General features: G+C 44.1%; 2 protein-coding genes and 1 pseudogene across 2 annotated transcripts in view; 2 read left to right on the top strand and 1 right to left on the bottom strand.

Moving 5' to 3' along the window:
- The window catches only part of LOC147999299 (disks large homolog 5-like), a 41,208-nt gene that overhangs the window by 5,616 nt on the left and 13,251 nt on the right, over nt 1–22,341 (top strand). The window contains exons 2-3 of the mRNA XM_087596538.1: nt 9,054–9,220; nt 14,586–14,699. The gene's annotated coding sequence lies outside the window, so the exon portion shown is untranslated. The remainder of the gene's footprint in view (nt 1–9,053; nt 9,221–14,585; nt 14,700–22,341) is intronic.
- Nucleotides 6,694–7,981, top strand: LOC147999301 (zinc finger CCCH-type antiviral protein 1 pseudogene; annotated as a pseudogene).
- Nucleotides 13,738–18,563, bottom strand: LOC147999300 (disks large homolog 5-like). The gene is made up of 6 exons (XM_087596534.1): nt 18,412–18,563; nt 17,076–17,235; nt 15,752–15,895; nt 14,961–15,127; nt 14,133–14,238; nt 13,738–14,015 (listed from the first exon to the last, which is right to left on the bottom strand). The coding sequence occupies exons 1-5, from the start codon at nt 18,536–18,538 to the stop codon at nt 14,174–14,176; spliced, it is 663 nt and encodes a 220-aa protein (XP_087452660.1). The 5' UTR covers nt 18,539–18,563; the 3' UTR covers nt 13,738–14,015; nt 14,133–14,173.

Below are 22,341 nucleotides of genomic sequence, written 5' to 3'. Positions count from 1 at the left end.
CCCTCATCATATCTTACATCCCATTTCTGCTCAGCTTTGCCTATATGACAGTGTTCCCCCACCTACACATATCCATTCCCACCTCACAACTCCAGCATCTACTTTTGGTGGGCAACAGGCCTCAGCGTTGTCAATGGCCTCCCGCCACGTGGGTGCCACTTAAATCAGTCCTCTTCTACACAGTTACCTAGAACCATAGACCCTGTATATACTTTGGCTGGCAGTTTATTCCCTAGGAGCTGGGGGATTGGTGACAGAGGGTCTGGTTAGATATTAAAGACCAATAGTTGCTGCTTTCTCTTCTTTTTCTGGTTATGGGTGAAATGGTGATTGTGTGCTTCATTTTTTGAAATTATTGAGAGATGATTCATTTCTTGGTTTTTCTTGGGTATAGTTTAGCTCATTGTCTTGGAGTTTCCCTACTACAATCCTCTGTTGTGCTTTCTTAGAGAAAAATATTGTTTAAATTTGGTTTTGTCTGGGGCTGAGGATTTAGCTCAGTGGTAGAGCGCTTACCTAGGAAGCGCAAGGCCCTGGGTTCGGTCCCCAGCTCCGAAAAAAAGAACCAAAAAAAAAAAAATTTGGTTTTGTCATGAAATATTTTGGTTTCTCCATTTATGGTGATTGAGAATTATGCTGGGTATAGGATCCTTGGTCCGCATTACATCTGCCCAAGATTTTCTGGCTTTTGGAGTCTCTGTTGAGAAGTCTGGTGTAATTCAGATAGGTCTGAACTTATTTGTTACTGGTTATTTATACCTTACCCCTTCTAATGATCTTTCTTTGATCTGTGCATTCAGTGTTTTAATTATTATGTTAATGGAGGAATTGTTTCTGGTATGATTAAATTGGCATTCTGTAGGCTGTTGTACCTTCATGGCCTTTTCTTCCTTTACCTTATGGATGTTTTCTGCTATGATTTACTGAATATGCTTACTGGACCTGTGAACTGGAAATCTAAATTCTCTTCTATTCTATTATCCTTAGGTTTGGACTTTTAATTCTGTCCTGAAATTCATGGATGTTTTGTATTCAATAAACCATACATGATTATCTGAGATGGGTATTTTGTGATTTGTGGGGTGATCTCCTTGATCCCAACTCTTACAATTAGGTCCACGTTTTATAATGAAACAAGGTCAAGAATGGTGACCTCTTGCCATAAACTATATGAAAAAGGCAGGTGAATTAATGTGTGTCAAGTATCAGTAGATTCCTGGGTGGTTTTTGCTCCGGGTTGGCCATATGCAACAGTTTCAAAAGCCCAAGTTTGATGTTCCTTGGGATTCCCAAGATGATGCACTCAGACCTGACAGACAACACCCAGAATCCTCGTCAAAGAAATTGATTTATAAAATCGAGGGAACGTTACTAAGTCATGTTACAAAATATTTGATCACACTGTGATCTCCAAGAATGTATTATTTACTGAAAAACTAGTGTGTGGTATAGCAGGGCCATGGCACAGACATTTAAAGCAAGAGTTGTTTATTCATGTAAACATGGACTTAATTACGGTATGGCTCACCTACCACACACATTTATGGCAAAGGTAAAAAGTGCACGTACGTCCAGCAGATCAAGACACAACGTGAAAGGAAATCTAGATAACTAAACCAATGGAAAGTTTTTGAGTTAAAGGATTTTTAAGAAAGTGTTCAGAGGGAACAGGACTGCTCTTCTTCTGGGAGGTCAGTGAATCAGGAAAGACAGTTGGGAGCTTTACTTGACTTCAGCATCTGACTCCTGAAACTTCATTGGTAAACTTAATGTCTGGAATTTTGGATTGTAAAACAACAGGTTGGCCCTGCAGCTTTGGGCAAGGCCCATGGACAAAGAGATCGCACCTGATGGGAACAATCTTAAAAGCCATCTGATTCTGGTAAGTCACCTGAGAAGTCCTCAAGGAGAGAGGAATGAATGGGTAGCACCATAATAGAAGGCTTTAGGATCTCGGATAGTGCTACTCTAGATGCCTGGAATATAGAAGCAGAAAATGTAAAGCTAAATGACTTCGCAGGAATTAGCTCATTTCTGATTATGATTTTTTCATATTGGTATTTTATATTTATTCTTTTTTTAAAATTTAAATCAAGAGCCTTAGGTTGTAATGCGAGGCGGTCTTAGAATCAGAAAATGCTTAGAACACTTGTATGGCGCCCCACAACTAACACTATCTGGCTAGAAATTCTACTTTTAATTTCGTCATCATCGACAGCTTCCATTTAACCAGCAGGGTCCATGCCAGGCAGACACTGAGCAGGTTGTATGTTCTGTTAATCTCCACAACAACCCAATTCAGCAGAAACACCCCCATTTTACAGGTGAAGAAACCACAGCTCAAAGCAAATGAGTGTCAGGGTCCCCTCATTCTCACTGGCTGTCACTCAGACCCACATCCTTCTCTGTAAAGGGAAGCCATGGGCCTGATGTGGGCTGTGCAAGCTGACTCTGCTGAGATGATCAATGCTATTCTTGACCCTGGGAGAATTTAAGACAAGGTGACCCACAGACTCCTGGGATAGATTCTGCCTCTGGGTTCTAGGGTGGGACACAGTATCCCTTGTCGTGGGTCTCTACTCAGCTGAGGAGTCTGCTCCCATGTGTCAGCTTCTATGACAGTGGTTCAAAACACTCCTAATGATGCAACCCTTTAATACAGCTCTTCATGCTGTGATGATCCCCTCCATAAAATTATTTCACTGCTACTTCATAAATAATATTGCTACTCTTATGTGTCATAATGTACAAGGTATCTGATATGCAATCTCTGTGAAGCAGTTGTCACCCACAGGTGGAGAAATATTGCTCTATAAACTTTTTTTTTTTAATGAAAGGCTTTCACCTCAGAAGTACCTGGAGCAGTTGTAAGAGCCCTGAAATACTGACAAGTTTTGGCAGGCCCAAGACTGCTTGCCATAATGACAACAGAGATTCCTGGCTAAAGGCACAATCTGAAATCACTGTCCCCAGGTCATTTCTTGCCTAAGTTTTCCCTCATTACAATGTCTGTCTGCTTGGACATGTCTGTCCAGGAAGCCAGTCCATGTAGTCTCTGATACAGACAGAATGCTAAAGGCAAGAATGCTTTCCCTCTGTTGGCCCACAGTCATTTCTATAGAAGTAAGTTCAAATCCCCTGTGGATAAATGTGTGTCTCTCACATGGTGTGTGAGACTCGAAATGTCAACCGTTTGAGTTGACAAAAAACAAATTTCACTTCAGATTTACAGCTGACTAAAAATTATTTTTGGGAGAATGCAGAGGGTGGCCAGGCCTGCAGAGTCAGATCCCCTCCCTGCCTGGGATGATCCCACCCTCAGTAGACTTCAGCTTCACCTATAAGTTCTAAACAGAAAAATCTGACCTTAAGATTCTGAAGTCCACAATATGCAAACCCCTAAACTTGGTAAACGGCCTATATGGGGGTTTTCTCCAGTTTAAACTATTCTGGCTTCTTTTCTCTCTTGTGCTGCAATCTGTTCTCTCAGGTCTGTTGGTCCTGGAAGGACCTGGGTTCAAGTCAAGGCCTCCTGGGTGGGGAGGAAGATGTTCTGTTGTGTGAATGAGTATGGATTAAGAATGTAGCCCCACCAACAGATTGGGAAAAGATCTTTACCAATTCTACAACCGATAGAGGGCTTATATCCAAAATATACAAAGAACTCAAGAAGTTAGACCGCAGGGAGTCAAATAACCCTATTAAAAAATGGAGTTCAGAGGCAAACAAAGAATTCACAGCTGAGGAATGCCAAATGGCTGAGAAACACCGAAAGAAATGTTCAACTTCTTTAGTCATAAGGGAAATGCAAATCAAAACAACCCTGAGATTTCACCTCACAGCTGTGAGAATGGCTAAGATCAAAAACTCAGGTGACAGCAAATGCTGGCCAGGATGTGGAGAAAGAGGAACACTCCTCCATTGTTGGTGGAAGGCAGACTGGTACAACCATTCTGGAAATCAGTTGGAGGTTTCTCAGAAAATTGGACATTGAACTACCTGAGGACCGAGCTATACCTCTCTTGGGCATATACCCAAAAGATGCCCCAACATATAAAAAAGACACGTGCTCCACTATGTTCATAGCAGCCTTATTTATAATAGCCAGAAGCTGGAAAGAACCCAACAGAGGAATGGATACAGAAAATGTGGTACATCTACACAATGGAATATTACTCGGCTATCAAAAACAATGATTTTATGAAATTCATAGGCAAAATGGATGGAACTGGAAAATATCATCCAGAGTGAGGTAACGCAATCACAGAAAAACACACATGGTATGCACTCATTGATAAGTGGATATTAGCCCAAATGCTTGAATTACCCTAGATGCACAGAACACATGAAAATCAAGAAGGATGACCAAAAAGTGAATGCTTCACTCCTTCTTTAAAAGAGGAACAAGAATACCCTTGGGAGGGAATAGAGAGGCAAATATTAAAACAGAGGCAGAAGGAACACCCATTCAGAGCCTGCCCCACATGTGGCCCATACATATACAGCCACCCAATTAGATAAGATGGATGAAGCAAAGAAGTGCAGGCCTACAGGAGCCGGATGTAGATCGCTCCTGAGAGACACAGCCAGAATGCGGCAAATACATAGGCGAATGCCATCATTAAACCACTGAACTGAGAACCGGACCCCCATTGAAGGAATCAGAGAAAGAACTGGAAGAGCTTGAAGGGGCTCGAGACCCCATATGTACAACAATGACAAGCAACCAGAGATTCCAGGGACTAAGCCACTACCTAAAGACTGTACATGGACTGACCCTGGACTCTGACCTCATAGGTAGCAATGAATATCCTAGTAAGGGCACAGTGGAAGGGGAAGCCCTTGGTCCTGCCAAGACTGAACCCCCAGTGAACGTGATTGTTGGGGGGAGGGTGGTAATGGAGGGAGGATGGGGAGGGGAACAGCCATATAGAAGAGGGGGGTTAGGAGGATGTTGGCCCGGTAACTGGGAAAGAGAATACAATCAAAATGTAAATAAGAAATACTCAAGTTAATAAAGAAAAAAAAAATGTAGCCCCACTCTGACTGGCCAACTAAGCTCCAGAAAATCTTCCCCAATCACAAAACTGGGCCATGTGGGAGCCTACACTGTTTAAAGGGGAGAGCTGAGTGCTTTCTCCTGGAAGAAATACTTGGGGGTTGACTGTCACTTGTGAACCTTCTGTGTTAAGTCACTTCTCAGAAGGGAAGCTTTCCTCTAACTCTTCCATGGGACCCACCCAGCACTGGGGCCTGAGGATCCTATGGTGTTGCAGCTCTGAGCTGGGAGGGGTAGCTCTCACCCTGGCATGGAGAAGCCTGTTTTCACAGCTGATCTAGATCTGAGGAACAGGGGCTTTTAAAGAAGCATGTGAGAGTATCTCCTGCAGGAGAGCCCAGTCTGCAGGGAAAGTCACACAGGACAGCGAAAAGTGACTTCGCAACAAACACAGGGAATGGGAACCAGGGAGGGCACTGGATGGATGGTCGGAGAGTTTGAGAAAGCCTGCATCTCCCTGAAAGTCTTCCCACAACCATAAGTCCCACCACTGTCCCCTTCTCACAGGGGAGGCTCAGCAAAGCCTGCCACCTGCTGGGATCCCTGCAAACTAAAACCAGAGTGGAGAACTGAGGAAAGCACTTTGGTGGAGGGGGAGACACAAGTCTCCAGGGCCAGGTCAGCCTTCTGTCCCTTTGGTTCTCCTCACTTCACAGAGGTGCCTATTGAAAGGTGAGGCAAGCCGGGATCTCAACAGTCTTTGGCCAAAGAAGTGAGAGCCCACAGGGCAGAGCAAGGCAAAGCAGAGCCAGGCAGAGCAAAGTGAAGCCCTGCCAGTCAGCAAATAGGCCTTGCGCATGTGGGACTGGTGGCAGCAGTGCTTGCCCTTGCTCTCCTGGTGGTGCAGAACACCTGCCTGGATGTGGGGAAACTCACAGTGGCTTGTCCTCCAGCTGCAACTGCCAGTGCTTGGGGAGGGGGAAGTTGAAGATGCTCCCATGATCCTCCGATTTCCGGCCCACTTTGTCCACGGTTGTCCATGTTCAAGGCTGTGGTCAGCCCCGCCAGAAGCCCGGAGGACAGGGAGAGCAAGCACAAATGGCCAGCAACCACCATGGGCATCTGCGGTGGGACCCAGGCCAAGTAGCCACAGAGGCGCACCAGGCAGCCAGGCACCAGCCCCAAGCCTGTGCATACTGAGGCCAATGACACTCCACTAGTCCCTCCCACCATGCACATCCCACCCCTGGCAGGCAAGATCTCTCTGTCCAGGGCTTCCCCCAGACCTCCAACTACCAACAGCTCAATGAGCCCTTACTTAATTCTTGTTAACCATAATGGCTTGTCATAAAAGGTCATTGGGAAAGTCAATGATGAGATGAAAGCCTTAAAAGAAATCTAGAGAGACTTACGGAAATGAAGAAGAATGCTCTCTTCCCAGTAGGAGCCTGGCAGTCCCAAGCTCAGGGCACCTCATGTCCAGTCTTGAACCCAGCATGCATTGTTGTGGAGAACCTGCCTGCTTAAGGACCTGGCTTCCCACTCATTCTCCTGAGATGATGACTTTAATTCTTTTAATTTTTACTGGTTATTTTCTTCATTTCCATTTCATGTGTTATCCCCTTTTCCAGTTTCCTTTCTCCACGAAGCAGAGTCCAGCTCACAAGCCGGAGCAGCTGCAGCCATAGTGCACCATGGGGGATCCTGGGGCAGACTGTTTCATCACCAAGATCCTGTGGACCCACAGGGGCTGCATGACCTTAAAGGAACTGCAGAGTAGGATCAGGCTCCAGAGGCAGAGCTCTAGGAGCTGCTGGGCAAGACTGCTTATTCCTATTGGAGACTGGAGATCAGGCAGGGATCACGCTGTAGGTGGCGGCTACTACTGAAGCCTGTGGCTTCAATCTCAAGTGCATCCAGGGACCATGCTACAGATTGCCCAAGCCTCTGCAAGCTCAAACTTCTGGGACAGAGTCATTATGCAAAATCCCAGAGAAACCTCTGCAAATATCCACACCAAGTTTTTAGGAACAGAGCTTCCAGGTCCTGAAGAATCATGAGCTTTCTGGGCTTAACCAAGAGGAGCCGGCCTTCTTCCTGGTACAGGGGGATGCTTTTCTCCTGCAAAAGTTACTACAAAGGAGACAGCCACAAACAGATCTGCTTGAAGCCACAGCCATGCAAGAGAGTCCAAGTCTGTGAGCACTTCACCCAGGCCAACTGCCGTTACCTCAACTGTCTCAGGTCTCATAACCTGATGGACAGGAAGGTGCTGACCTCCACGTGACTGAGCACGGGCTGAGTTCTGATGGGGTCCAGAACATCCAGGACATCTGCAACAACAAACACATTAGGAGGAGACCCACTGGCATGAGAGCTCCCCATGAACATCATAGCAGCAGGGCACACAGAGACAGAAGCAAAAGCAGAGACTGATTCCTTCCAAACAGTCTAGGATTTCTCTCCCATGTCTCATTTTGGCATCTGGTTCACCTTGTCCAGATGTCACCAGCTGTAAGGATTCCCTGGAGGACGTGTCTACAGCTGTCACTCAGGAGGTCAAGAACCTGGGGACCCAGGACTCTGCACAGCTTTCCTTGGTCTCATCTAAGGCTGCTGGTGTCTGAGGACCCAGTCACATTAGAGCAAGCCAGGGGTTTTCTGAGAATGGAGATCTGGATGCTTCTTTTCTAGAAATCCTACTGATTCTTTGTAAGCTCCTGCCTCCTCTGCTGGCTTTCTTCTTGCTGCAGCAAAAAGAGATGAGTCCATGTCCATGAGAACAGGCATGCCTTCTGGACACCGCATGGAGGTCAAGGGAAAGAATGAGGCTCCAGACATCGATTACATCCCATTTTAAATGGTTCTATTGATGGGGTGACAATGGAAGAAGCAACAGACTCAGGAATTCTAGGTAAAAGGAGAAACTCAGGGAAGGAGTTTGGCAATGTTCCTTCTCTTTCAATTCAGTGGAATAATTGAAGCACTATTGTTATTGGGTCTTCATTAAAAGTCTGGTAGAAAGGATGCATTAAAGCCATGTGGCCCTGATTATTATTATTTTTAATTTTTGGAGTGGCAGCCTTTAATGACTGTATCTATTTTCTTATGGGAATTATTCATTACCTTCCCAGATCTGTATTTAACTTGGTATTTGTTATCTGTTAGAAAAATCACCAGTATCAAATAGATTTTTCACTTTTCTGTAGTAAAGGCCTCTGAAGTAAGCCCTAATGATTGTTGAATTCACTCAGTGTCCTTTGTTATATCCCCCTTTTCATTTCTGATTTGGGACTTTAGATATAGGCTCTGTGGTTTGTCTGTCTTGTGGATCTTCTCAAAAAAAAAAAAAAAAAAAAAGCCAGCTCTTGCTTTCCTTGGCTCTTTGTATCATTCTCTTTGTTTGTAAGTGATTGATTTTAGTTCTGAGTTTATTTCCTGCCATCAAATCCTACCAGACTCTCTATGGGATGAGGCTTTGCCTCACCTTGGTAACAGCAGCATGTGATACATGAAGCTTTTGCTGCTCTCTGTAGTGGGGATGACGTCACAATTTCACTGAAAACCATGCACAGCCTCGTTTTAGACTGTATTAAAGTAGCCCACGATTTCAGTGCTCCCTGCAAGGTGCCATGAGACAGTAGTAACATGAGTCTGCCTGCACCTCGACAGTTTTCACTAGGGACTTCTGAGTGATTTTATGAAAATTTATAGTGAGTTCATGGATGAACATGCACAAACACAAACGCACACACACACTTTACTGACATGGTGCACATTCTTTCCACACAAAGAAGAAAGTGAGTATTAATGAAAACACACCAATAAAGGAATGGATGGACGGGGTTGTGGGGAAGCTGGGGCTTAGAGTTATTTAAAGGCCCTGTGCAGGCTCTCCTTCTGTTGGAGGCTAAACTTCAAGTGCAATGGGGTTCTTTATTTTCTTTCTGTATAGCACACAGAGGTAGGGTGGAAACTAGGTTTTGAGCATATTTGGCAAGTACTAGAACACTGAATTAATTCCTAGGGCTGGAACCCTATTAATGTTCTACAGAATTACAGGGCAGGCTGGATGAAGACTCTCAGCTGACAATGTGGACATCTCAAGACAGGCACTGGACAATGGCTGACTGACTTGTATGAAGACTGGAAATGTTTTGCTATCTCAGAGGAAAAGAAGGCCCCTCCGACTACACTGTACTCTAAGGACAGTTTATTCAGGTAAGGGATGACATGAACTATTGTCTCATGTCACAGATGTCAGCACAAAATATCCTAGGTATTGAATGCCAATGGTAACATTAACAGAGCAAATCACACAGTGTTGTGAAGATATAGAATATGACTATATGTAGCAAGAACCAGGCCCCTTCTAGTTTCTAAGATCATACCTGAGAACCTCAAATATAGTAATAATGTGATAATGTGGTATAAGTCTAGTTACAACTAGTTTCTATTGTGACACAGATGACTCCTTTTGTGTCATGTTCAGCTTATAATGAATGACTAGACCTAAGCATGAGAATAACCAAATACTACATTGCTTCTCTAGCTGCTGAGCTTTTAAAAGCCCTGGTGTGACAGCAAGCTTTTGTGGACATCTGGATTATTCCTTCTGTACTTTAACTCTCTAAGTCAACCCCACTCTGAGTAAGTCAGTTCCATTCCATAAGTTGGAAATCAGTCAACTGGAAAAAAAATACTTTCTCAATACAAACACAGATTGGCCATGGAAAAAGGGTAGCTTGAACTGTCCCACCTAGGTCCTGGGCTTGCACAGGCCTGCTCTCCAAAAGAAACGTGTGTTCACAGCTGCAGGCTGCATTCACTATGGATGCTCTTGAGGTTCCTCCCTAAACTGCTTAGATTAAGATAATTTTGTTGCCATCTATCAAAAGAATTCATTATGCCAAACTGGCCTTTCTTCTGAACCTTCTGTTCTGTGGGCAGGGCAAAATCTCCAGCAACCCTCACAGCAATGTGGGCTGCCAATCTGGGACTCAGAATTATACCAGTGCAAACCAAGAACAGGGCAACTGGAAGAGACCTCATTGGGTTGTAGGAACCTTCTGTTCTGAGTCACTTCTCAGAAGGGGCACTTTGCTCTAACTCCTCCATGAGACCCAACCAGTACTGGGGCTGGAGGATCCTTAGGTGTGGCAGCTCTGAGCTGGGAGGGGGAGCTGGCACACTGACATGAAGAAGCCTGTTTTCACAGCTGATCTGGATCTGAGGAACAGGTGCTTTTAAAGAAGCATGTGAGAGTACCTCCTGCAGGAGAGCTCACTCTGCAGGGAAAGTCACACAGGACAGGGAAAAGTGGCTTCCCCACTTCCACAGGTCCTGTGACCCCAGGGAGGGCACCAGATGGTCCAAGAGTTTGAGAAAAGCCTGCATTTGCCTGAAAGACTTCCCTCAACCATAAGTCCCACCACTGTCCCAGACTCACACCTGAGGATCAGCAAAGCCTGCCACCTGCTGGGGTCCCCACAAACTGAACCCAGAATGGAGAACTGCGGGAAAGCACTTTGGGGGAGGGGGGAGACACAAGTCTCTGGGGCCAGGCCTGGGGTCTGTCCCTTAGGCTCTCCTCACCTCCGTTAGCCTCCTAGTGCAGAGCGCTGCAAGCCGGGATCTCAAAAGTCTTGGGCTGAAAAAGTGGGAGAAGGTAGCAGCAGTGGCGGTGGGGTCAACAGGGGAGTCGAAGACGGAATGGTAGCAACGCAAGCAGCGACGGCGAGGGCGGAGGCGGGGGGGGGCGAAGGAGAGGACGGGTGTGGGGGGGTCGGGGCGGGGGCAGGGTAGGGGCGAGGACAGGCTGGGGGCGGGGGTTGGGACGGGTCTGAGTCGAGGGCGGTGGTGGGACTGGGAGGGGGGATGGGTCGGAGGCGATGTCGAGTGCGGGTGTGAGGCGGGGGCGTGGGCGGGGGCAAGCAGAGCAAAACCCAGCCCTGTCAGCTGGCAGATACCCTCTGGGGCGGGACAGACTCGCCCTTCAGCTCTATTGATGGGGTGACAATGGAAGAAGCAACAGACTCAGGAATTCTAGGTAAAAAGAGAAACTCAGAGAAGGGGTTTGACAATGTTCCTTCTCTTTCAAATCAGAGGAATAATTGAAGCACTATTGTTATTAGGTCGTCATTAAACGTCTGGTAGAAAGGCTGCATTAAAGCCTAGTGGCCCTCATATATATTTTTTAATTTTTGTAGTGGCATCGTTTAAATCTATTTTCTTATGAGAATAATCTTATGAGTTAAATCCCACATTTGGATTTAACTTGGTATTTGTTATCTGTGTAGAAAAATTACCAATATCAAATAGATTTTTCACTTTTCTATAGTGAAGGACTCTGAAGAAGCCCTAATGATTGTTGAATTCACTCACATGTCTATTGCTTCATCCCCCTTTTCATTTCTGATTTGATAATTTAGGTATTGACACTGTGGTGTGTACTTAGTTTCAGAAAGGGGTTGTTTCTCTTATGGATCTCCTCAAAAAACAGCTCTTGCTTCCTATGACTCTTTGTATTATCCTCTTCGTTTGTAATTGAATGATTTTAGTACTAAGTTTATTTCCTGCCATCAAATCATACCAGACTCTCTGTAGGATAAGGCTTTGCCTCATCTTGGTAACAGCGGCATGTGATAAATGAAGCTTTTGCTGCTCTCTCGTGGTGATGACGTCACAATCTCTGTGTAAACCATCCACAGCCTGTTTTTAGGCTGTATTATAGTAGACCACCATTTCAGTGTTACCTGCCAGGTGCCGTGGGACACTAGTAACACACGTCTGCATGCACCTCGACAGTTTTCATTACAGTCTTCTAAGTCATTTTATGAAAATTGATAGTGAGTTCATGGATGAACATACACAAACATCTGCACAGAAACACAAACAAACACAAACTCTCTCTCTCTCTCTCACTCTCTCTCTCTCTCTCTCTCACACACACACACACACACACACACACACACACACACTTTACTGACATGGTACACGTTCTTTGCACACCAAAAATAAAGTGAGCAGTAATGAAAATACACCAATAATGGAGTCAATGGAGGGAGTTATGCAGAAGCTGGGACTTAGAGTTACTTAAAGGCCCTATGCAGGCTCTCCTTTTGTTGGAGGAGAAATTTCAAGTGCAATGTGGTTCTTTATTTTCTTTCTCTAAAGCACACAGGCTATGGTGGAATGTAGGGCTTTGACCATGTTTGGAAAGTACAATCACACTGAATTAAATCCTAGGGCTGGAACCCTATTACTCTTCTACAAAATTACAGACCAGGCTGGATGAATACTCCCAGGAGACAATGTGGACATCTCAAGACAGGCACTGGACAATGGCTGAAGACTTGTCTGAAGACTGGAAATATTTTGAAAATTCAGAGAGAAAAAAAAGGCCCCTCTGACTACACCGTACTCTAAGGACAGTTTATGCAGGTTAGGATGACATGAACTATTGTCTCATGTCACAAATGTCAGCACAAAGTATCCAAGGTATTGTATGCCAATGGTAGCATCAACAGAACAAAGCACACAGTGTCATGAAGACATAAATTATGAGTTTGTGTAGCAAGACCCAGGCCTCTTCCAGGTTCTTAGATAGTAACTGAGAACCTCAAATACGGTGGTGATGTGATAGTGTGGGGGGAATCTAGTTACAACTAGCTTCTATTGTGACACAGATGACTCTTTTGTGTCATGTTCAGCTTATACTGAATGAATAGACCCAAGCATGAGAATAACCAAATACTACATTGCTTCTCTAGCTGCTGAGCTTTTAAAAGCCCTGGGGTGACAGCAAGCTTTTGTGGACATACTGGATTGGTCCTTGTGTACTTTAACTCCTGAGTCACCTCCATTCTCAGTAAGTTAGTTCAATTCCATAAATTGGAAATCAGTCACTTGGAAAAAATACATTCTCAATACGATCCCAGATTGGCCATGGAAAAAGGGTAGCTTGAACTGTCCCACCTAGGTTCTGGGCCTGCACAGGCCTGCTCTCCAACAGAAACCTGTGTTCACAGCTGCAGGCTGCATTCACTATGGGTGTCCTTGAGGTTCTTCCCTAAACTGCTTAGATTAAAATAATTTTCATGCTAACAATCAAAAAACTCATTATGCCAATCTGGCCAACAGGAAGCTAATTTCGATCTGTATTTTGTCAGATGTGCAGAATAAATATGGTCATCATTGATAATAGGTGAAAGATCTGCTCTAATATGGACACTAAGTGATGTTGCAGGATGATCCTGACCCACAATGAGCAGTGGGAACACCAGAGCCCTGTAGGGATGGCTGGCAAGCTAACACATTGAGCATGCACAGCTCAGTAAATTTCCTGTGAATACACATCTCCTGAGATCTCTTTATTTGATTGGAGGTGATCCTGTCCACCTAATACAGTACATGATGTGGAAGGACAAAAGCACCTGCAGGAGCTGTGGTGATGACTCACAGGGTAGAGCATCTGCTGCTCTCTCAGAAGAACCACATGGACCCTAACAATTGGGTAAAGCATGTCAGTGATTACTTCATAAAGTGTGTGTCCGAGAAACAGCCACATTATCCACACAAAAGACACTGTCACACTGGGTACCCCTTGGTGACTTTGAATTCACTAATTAGCCCAGGATCCATGGAACATGCAGAGATCCATCTCCACCTGTCAGTTCTAAGTCCACAGGAGGGGACAGAACCCTTGAATAAGAATGATGGTCTTAAGAGTCAAGAGATAGAATTCAATTTTTATTCATAAGGAATTCATTTTTACAACAAAACAGGATTAAAACAAATAAATTAAAATATTTAAAAATATTTGAAAAGATAAAAACAGTAACAAGAACATATAAATATGAAACAACAAAAAGAAAATTTCAATTAAAATCATAACGAAAATATTTCTAAACAGCACATTCTTAATGAACATTTAGAAGCACAGATGTATTGCTGTTTCTCCTCTTGCACACATAATGAAAGGAGGTCCCCCAAGTTGTCTCTCAAGTGCTGTTTTCTGAGAAGAAAGTAAGACCTCAATCAGTCAGGCTGGCTTAGTGGTATATAAATTTAGGGTCTCTAAGCAATGACAAATTAACTCTGAGGAAGAATACTCATCCAAAAAATTTGTTACCATTCAGGATATTTGTCATCAGGGACTCCTGAGAAAGCAACTTATTCTTCAGGAAGCTTTCTTACTGCTGTGTGTCCAATTCCAGCTCTCTTGCACTTTCTGAGACCTGGGAGAGGAAGGCAGTTTTTCAGACACTGATTTGGTGGTGAAATGCAAGGCAGCTGTCGGAAGGCTGCCTACTACCATCTCAGTTCTATTGGACAGTCAACATGGACCTTTTAACTGATATCATTGTTGCTAACTCTTTGGGAAGGGCAAAATCTCCAGAGAGCCTCAAAGTAATGTGGGCTGCCAATATGGGACCCAGACTTATACCAGTGCAAACCAAGAACAGGGCAATGGAAGGAACCTCATTGGGTTGGCAGGAAGAAAGTAGATGTTCATATGTCACCAAGGTTAAAACCAATGACAAGTACTAATTTGACATTTGCACTTTGTTCTTATCCCGCAAAGGTGCTTCCTACACAAGAAGTCACATGACCACAGAGTGTCATTTGTCAAAGAACCAAGAACTTGTTCAAAACTCTACAGAGCATCCAATCTATCACGTGGATATGCAATAATGAGGTATGTTATTAATCTGTCACCATTTCTATACTGCAGCTTCAAAAAGAGCAGACAAATATACTTGCAAAATAATTCAGTTTCTGAAATGTGGTTGGCTTCCCAGAATACTTGTGCATAGGCAGAGCAATGAACAATTCCATTACATGAGGTGGTTGGCTGGTTGTGAGTGTAAATTAGAAAGGTGGTAGGAGAGAGCAAAGATGTATCAAATTGGCAACCTTTATCAGATATTTTTAAGCTAACACAGCTGCTCGTCCCTACCAGATGACGCTGGGTCTGGACGTTGCTGGTCTTTATCTTTCTTGTTGAAGTCAACCAAATATTTCTGGTTCAGTGCACAATCAAGATGTACCTCCTTGCTCTCCTGCTTCAGTGGGACCAACTCCTTCCTACATGTGTTCTCCATCAGGAGCTGGCTGAGCAGGTTTCTGGAAATACAGTCTGCATAGTAAGATCATGCTGCCCCTTTCTCCCATTCCCACTCCCGAGTGCCACTAACTCCACCAGGACCCAGATACCCATGAAGACTTAATAGAATTCATTTTGATACGTATAAGGCTGCTGCACAAACCACAAAGAGTAAATTCCGGGAAGAATAAATTATTTGTTTGGCCTGAGCACCAATTAGTGTCCACATCTCTCAAAAAGAACATGGATCTACAACTATCCATGAAAGCCCAATGCATGGGGGCAACATCAATTAGTAGTTGGGAAACACCCTCAAAGGAGGTCAGTAGAACCAAGAGAAGGTCATGCTAACCATGTGGTCCACACACTGAGTTTTGTAAAACCTGGTATGACACCATAGGTCCAGGTCAGCCTAATAACCTGCTGACTTCAATCAGTGCTGTTCTATCTTCTGAAGATGCCTAGACAATCCTGGGATGAGTAACAGTCTTTTGTGGAACTGAAAACTGAGTCCTAATGACCCTGGCACACTGATGTGTAAACAGCACAAGAGATAGAACCAGAGCTGAAGACCGTCCAATCCAGAACAAAGAAAGTCAGAAATGGCCATTCCACAGGTGATAGGCTTTCTGACCAGGACTTACCTAGAGAAGGTAATCTCCTTCTTCAGCTTATGGTTGGTCTCATGGATCTCAGTGTTCTCCATCTCTAAGTTGTGCAGAATTGACATGACCGCCTCCTCCATTCTCTCCAGGTCTTCATAATATGGATTTGGCCTGAAGTGTGGCCTGGCCCCAAATGATAGAATCCAGTGAACATCAGCATTTAGGAATATATGAGCTCAGGGTGGGTCCTGTACTACCCCAGTCCTGGAAGGACACCTTCTGAATTCTACATATTGGATCTTCTTCAGCTTCAGAAACGTGTTTTTCTGTGTCCGGGACACCAGAATCTCGGCATCCAGATGGAGGCTTCCCTGGCTCCCTTTGTTCAATCAAGAGGAAATCTGCAGTCAAGCCAGTTAAGCTATCAAGAGCCTCGGCCACACCTCTCCATGCTCCCCCACCCCAACACACCCAGAAACCGGTGATTTCTTTTCTCCTGTTTTGATAACAGACCTTATATCAACACAAAATTATAATCTGCACAAGGAATACAAATAAACAGACAAACGTGGCCACATAGTCAAAGAACTGTGCTGTTGACAGTGGGGCTCCCAGAACAAAGCATTCACATCACCATGAATGTGTTACAGGTAAATACTCAGGCCAAGACATAGACCCCTAGATTCCAAGTGTGGAGGGAAATATAAACATATAAATGTTGTACATATGCATTTGGATGTATGCACATACAGACTCACAGACTGAGAAATACCCACAAAAAAGAGAAATGTAAAAACAGAGTCAGAGAAAGAGAAAGAGAAATATGGAAACAGAGAGTACTGTGAAAACCAGGAGAAATGCATCCACCATTGCTGTCTCAGAGGGCAAGACACACAGACAATAACAAACAGGCCTGAGCCTGAGACCTTCTACTCAAGCATTGAGATGAACAGTTTGGTACCAGGCCCCTCAGGCTGCTGCGTGGATCTTCCAGCACTCAGTCCCCTGCCTAGCAAGTACAGAGACTCACCATAAACTCACTGCAATTACAATCTTGCAAAGCCACCATCTGTCAAGGGCTTTGCAAATGCACACTAGACACTCACTCTCCCTGACTTTATCCCCGAATTCTTCATTCAGACCACAAGATCTGCTTTTCAATAAATGGAAGCAGATGAGTCCATTTTCCATCTCGCTCCTCAGGAAGGGTCAAGGTTCTGAATCTCCTCTATATGGGAGGTGAGGTTTAGCACAGGGTGGTTAGGGAGGCACAGCTTTCTAGAACCCAAAACCTTAATAGGATAAGATGAAGGTGACCTTGCAGACCCAGGAATGAAACAAGAGCATTTGGAGCGATTCATACCTGTTCTTCATGGATCTCTCTGTCAGAAACCTCAGGCGATCTCTCAGGTCATTTCTCTCCTCGGTAATGAGCTGCAGCTCTTTAATCAGCCTCTCCTTTTCCTTCTTGGCCTGATTCTCGCTTAGTTCAGTGCCAGGGGATGATGTTTCTCTCCCAGCGTCTGTAGGTAGAAGAACACAAGTGAACCTGCATGGGGAGAATGCATAGAGTGTACATAGACCACAGTTAGGCCTAAACAGGAGAACAAGCCTGGAACCCAGTGTCACTGCTAGGCGATTGGTCTATGCTTAAGAGGCCTCTTCAGTGGATCTCAGTTCTCCCACTACTCTATAGAGACCAAGAGATGTAAGCAGCCAGGTGTTCCCTATGCCGGACATCAGGTGCTTACATGGACCACGGAGATGGCTTCTCCAGGATTATCATCAGCTGAACAGGGTACAGCTTGGTTTCAGGACCCTCACCCCTGTGGGTTCGAACTCAGATGATAAATTCACCATCCACAAGACTTGAGTGATTGGAGACACTCAGATGTCCTACCCTGATACTCTAGGCCAACAACTTTGGATTTAAAACACATTTCCATGGAGGACATGGTCAACAGACTTATCAGTTCCCCTATTTGAAATACCAAATGCCCGAGAAGTTCCAATAGGTTACAGGATGAATCTTGGTCCACATGTTCCAAATACTTTTGGTATTTTAGAAACATGGATTTAAAACGCATTTCCAGGTAGGATATGTTCAACAGACTTATCAGTGTCCCTATGAGAAATACCAAATGCCCCAGAAGTGTGAATAGGTTACAGGCTGAATCTTGGTCTACACGTTCCAAATAGTTTTGGTATTGAAAAAAAATTTTTGTAACATACAACCTCTAATATATAAAGCAAACGATGACCCTGCCAGTTAGAAGAAATCAGAGAAGGTCTAAGAACATAAGGTTATTGCCTGGAGCACAATCTCTCCCTGTTACTACTGTCAGATATCCACTGTATTTAAAGAAGCAGTGATAGTGAAATACATTGCTGCCCTGTCTAAACTCAGAAAAGGTGGACCCTCCATGAATACTGATGGTGTTATTATATCAATGTAACATAACAAATGCACTGAAAAGTAAAGACCAGAAGTTCACAGAATAATAGCATTGGCCTTACCATATCCTCCCAGTGGGGATGGGAACTAAAGTTCTGAAATCCTTGGCTTTAAGGAATTGTGATATTCATGGAAATTCAATTCCTTTTCAGATGCTCCAGTTGTTGTGGCCCATTGCTAGAAAGGTCAGCTTAAGCCTGCAGCCCCCCGGTAGGAAGCTCAAAATACACTGCCCAGAACTTACTCAACATTCCCCAGAAGTGCTGTCTTTGTCCATCATTACTTTGAGACGAAAGGCCAGACTCCTTCACTCTAGTCTCTCCACAATCGATGTTCCCCCTCCCAAAACGCTTGCGAAGACGGGAAAACATGTCTTAGCTTGTAACCGCCAGACTCAGACTGAGAGAAACTAGGGCACTGGTCGTCACTACAACACTGGTGACATCACAGAGGATGCCAGAACTCTCTAGGAGACAATAGAATGTCCAAGAAGGGACAGCTGATGTCATGGGGAGCAGACTTTGCCTCCTGCTAATGTTCTCCCTGTACTGAGCATAAGCTGAGGTGCCCTTTCCAGGAGACTTTCCTGGGGAGAGCCACTGAGCATCTCCTGCTTCCAAAGCCAAATTTTCCTCAAGGCTTGATTATAAAACCTTAGTAATTCCTATGCATCTAAATGAATGTTTCCTTTCAAATCTTTCCCAAAAAATGTCTCACTAACTCAAATTGTCCTCATTCACCAATGTTAGCCATTAAAACTTCCTGAGATTTCATACCAGCTTGAATATGCAGTCAAAAGTTCTCCTGTCTCATTATGTACAGGTGCTTTATATCACATCAAGAAATAGTCTGCATGGTAGGTTACAGCATGGGCGTGTGTTAGGGGAACACTCATGAAGTCGTGTGCTTAGCAATTGACAATTGCCAGAAAATTCCTTAGTTAAAAGAGTTGAAGTCTTTATGGTGCTAGGAACAGTGTGGAGACCAGTTGGCGGACAAAAGTGCAATATTGGAGCCACCAATGAAGGGAACCTCATGCTGCTTGTGGGGTTCTCCTTTCTGCGCCAATGTCGCCAAAGGAGCACTGCTGACAGGCCTTCTATCAGAAGCTGAGCCTCTATCAGAAAAATAAAATAGTCAAGAGATATAGGGGGTGCAGATAAAGGTGTAGGACGAGGCTATACACATCACTACGTGGATAGAGCAAGGACCCAGCACTTGTGCTCTGGGTCATGGGCTTCCCCACAAACACAAAAGCACCTGTCACAGTAAAAAATGGATACTGTATTGAGTGCACACACCAACACTGATTGATCAGATCCATACCCCAGATTTTGGGGGCAGATCCATGGCCCCAAATATCTTCCTCTCAACTTATACAGCAAAAAATAAGAAAGAAAGAAAAAAGTCAAAACAAAAAGCTCAAGCTTCTCATATGAGGATTGCAGGAAGTGTGATCTGGTGGTCAGTTCTGATTAGGCCATTTTAGATAGAACAGTGCACTGGGATGCTTAATGTGATGGGTCCTATATAAAGCTTTCTGCAATATTGGAATTTTAACAAGCCTCATCCAGAACATACAGAACAGGAAAGGATGTGATCACCATGTCCTTGCTCTCTATCAGGTTATTTTTCTGTGTCCGTGATTGTCAGCCATAGACAGCAACAATCTGAAATAGCTGGTAAACATGGAACAAAGTGGCTAAAACTATAGTTGTGGGTTACACACCTCAACTGTCAAAGGCTAATGCTGTCCTCACAGTCCCTGGAGGCCACTCTTGTAAGACTGTCTACTGGAAAGTAGAAGCAGGTTTATCTGAGCTCAAAGTGAACCTGGCCAGGTAGGAAGAGGGCAACATGGGATAATTGAGACCCTGTCTAAACCAGCACAGAAACCCACACTTCCTTCAAAGCATCATCTATGAATTCTTGATTATCTACCATTCTCTCCCTACCAGTCTTTCAGACTGGAATTGTAGAAAAGAACTGGAAATGATCTTCCTATTCTGAAGACCTTGATCTCTCTTTCCTTAGGTGCACATTAAGAACTCATGCAAATGGGTATGACCATCTGAACATCTTAGTATCATCTACTCAGTATATCTAGCATAATACTGTGCCTATGGCAATCTCAAGCTTCCCTGAGTGTTGCTGACCCAGCAAGAAGTATGAAGTACTGAGGTCAAACCCCAGTGATCCTTTCAAGGGGTTAGAAGAAAGCCATCAGAGAAACTCCACTTCTTTGTCCTTAGATTAAATCAAGCTGATACAATGTGAACCTGGTGGGCTATTTAACCATGCATCTTTCTGCCAACCCCAGCTTTCTGAGTTCAGTCCATGTGAACCTGCATGGGGAGAATGCATAGAGTGTACATAGACCACAGTGAGGCCTAAACAGGACAACAAGCCTGGAATCCAGTGTCACTGCAAGGAGTTTGGTCTTCGCTTAAGAGACCTCCTCAGTGGGTCTCAGTTCTCCCACTACTCTATAGAGACCAAGAGATATAAGCAGCCAGGTGTTCCCTATGCCTTCTGATACACGCAATAAATGCAGTAAATTTTAATTTCTGTTCAATTGTTCAGTAACTTACTTACACTTGCATATTGCTGTGGAAGTGATGGGGTTTCGTGATCAGCATTGCATTTAACAATGCATAACCAATCATCCCTCCTAGAATGACTGTATATAGAGAAAGAAAATTTATTAGAATGGTTTATAGGCTGTGGTACAGCTAATTCAACAAGGAATGGAAGGTCTAAAATGCAGTAGTTGCCCCTGTTGAAGCCAATCCCCCTAGCATAGCTGTAGCCGTTTTGTTCCATGCCTGCCAGATAGTTCATATTCTTGCTGTAATATGTCTGCCTGTCATGGTTGTCTGAAAATAATTTAACTCAGAGCAGGGTCAGGAATGATCACATAACTTGTGTATGTTTTTTTATTGGTTATTTTGTTTATTTGCATTTCAAATGTTAACCCCCTTTCCAGTTTCCCCTACAATAACCCTGCATTCCACCCCCTTCCCCAGCCTCCTTGAGGGTGCTCCCCCACCCACCCATTCCCGAACCACTGGAAGGAAGTTCTTTATGTTGTGAGGTTTCTTAATCTTAAATTTCATAATTATAAGCTTCATGTAGGACCAATAAAATTAAAGGTCTATATGAGGGCTGCAGAGATGGCTCCATGGTTAAGAGCACTGACTGCTCTTCCGGAGGTCCTGAGTTCAAATCCCAGTGGTGGCTCACAACCATCTGTAATGAGACCTGATGCCCTCTTCTGCTGTGTCTGCAGACAGCTACAGTATACTTATATATAAATAAATAAATCTTTAAACAGATAAAAAGTCAGTATGAACCTTTGTTGTCTAAAATGGCTTGAGTCAGGGCTGACAACCAGACAGCCCTTCCAGCACCTGCCTATGAGCTCACATTTTAGTCTTTATAAACTGACATAGAAAAATATCCAGGGTCCTAGCCTGACAAATTCTCAGCTACGTCTCTGATGATCAGTCTTACAGTGGGCATTCAATAAACCATCCCTGTCTAAGTGAGGTCAGAGTTTGTGTGGTTTATGGGGCAACTCCAGGACCTCAACGGTTTTGTCCATAAGGCTGGATATTTCAGCTGGTCTTCAGTACATGCAGGAATCCTGAAGAAGAAGGAAAATTAATAAAGCAAACTTCCTTTTTCCATGTCCTTGATATGAGCCAGCAGAAGGTGTGGTCCAAACAACAACCAACGGATTGGGTAAAGATCTTTACCAATCCTACAACAGATAGAGGGCTTATATCCAAAATATACAAAGAACTCAAGAAGTTAGACCTCAGGGAGACAAATAACACTATTTAAAAAATGGGGCTAAGAGCTAAACAAAGAATTCACAGCTGAGGAATGCTGAATGGCTGAGAAACACCGAAAGAAATGCTCAACATCTTTAGTCACAAGGGAAATGCAAATCAAAACAACCCTGAGATTTCACCTCACACCAGTCAGAATGGCTAAGATCAAAAACTCAGGTGACAGCAGATCCTGGCAAGGATGTAGAGAAAGAGGAAAACTCCTCCATTGTTGGTGGGATTGCAGACTGGTACAACCATTCTGGAAATCAGTGTGGAGATTCCTCAGAAAATTGGACATTGAACTACCTGAGGATCCAGCTATACCTCTCTTGGGCATA

This window comes from Rattus norvegicus, chromosome 19 (genome assembly GCF_021556685.1).
Source record: "Rattus norvegicus strain SHRSP/BbbUtx chromosome 19, alternate assembly SHRSP_T2T, whole genome shotgun sequence".
NCBI lineage: Eukaryota > Metazoa > Chordata > Mammalia > Rodentia > Muridae > Rattus > Rattus norvegicus.
This window is presented reverse-complemented; position numbering and strand designations above follow the sequence as displayed.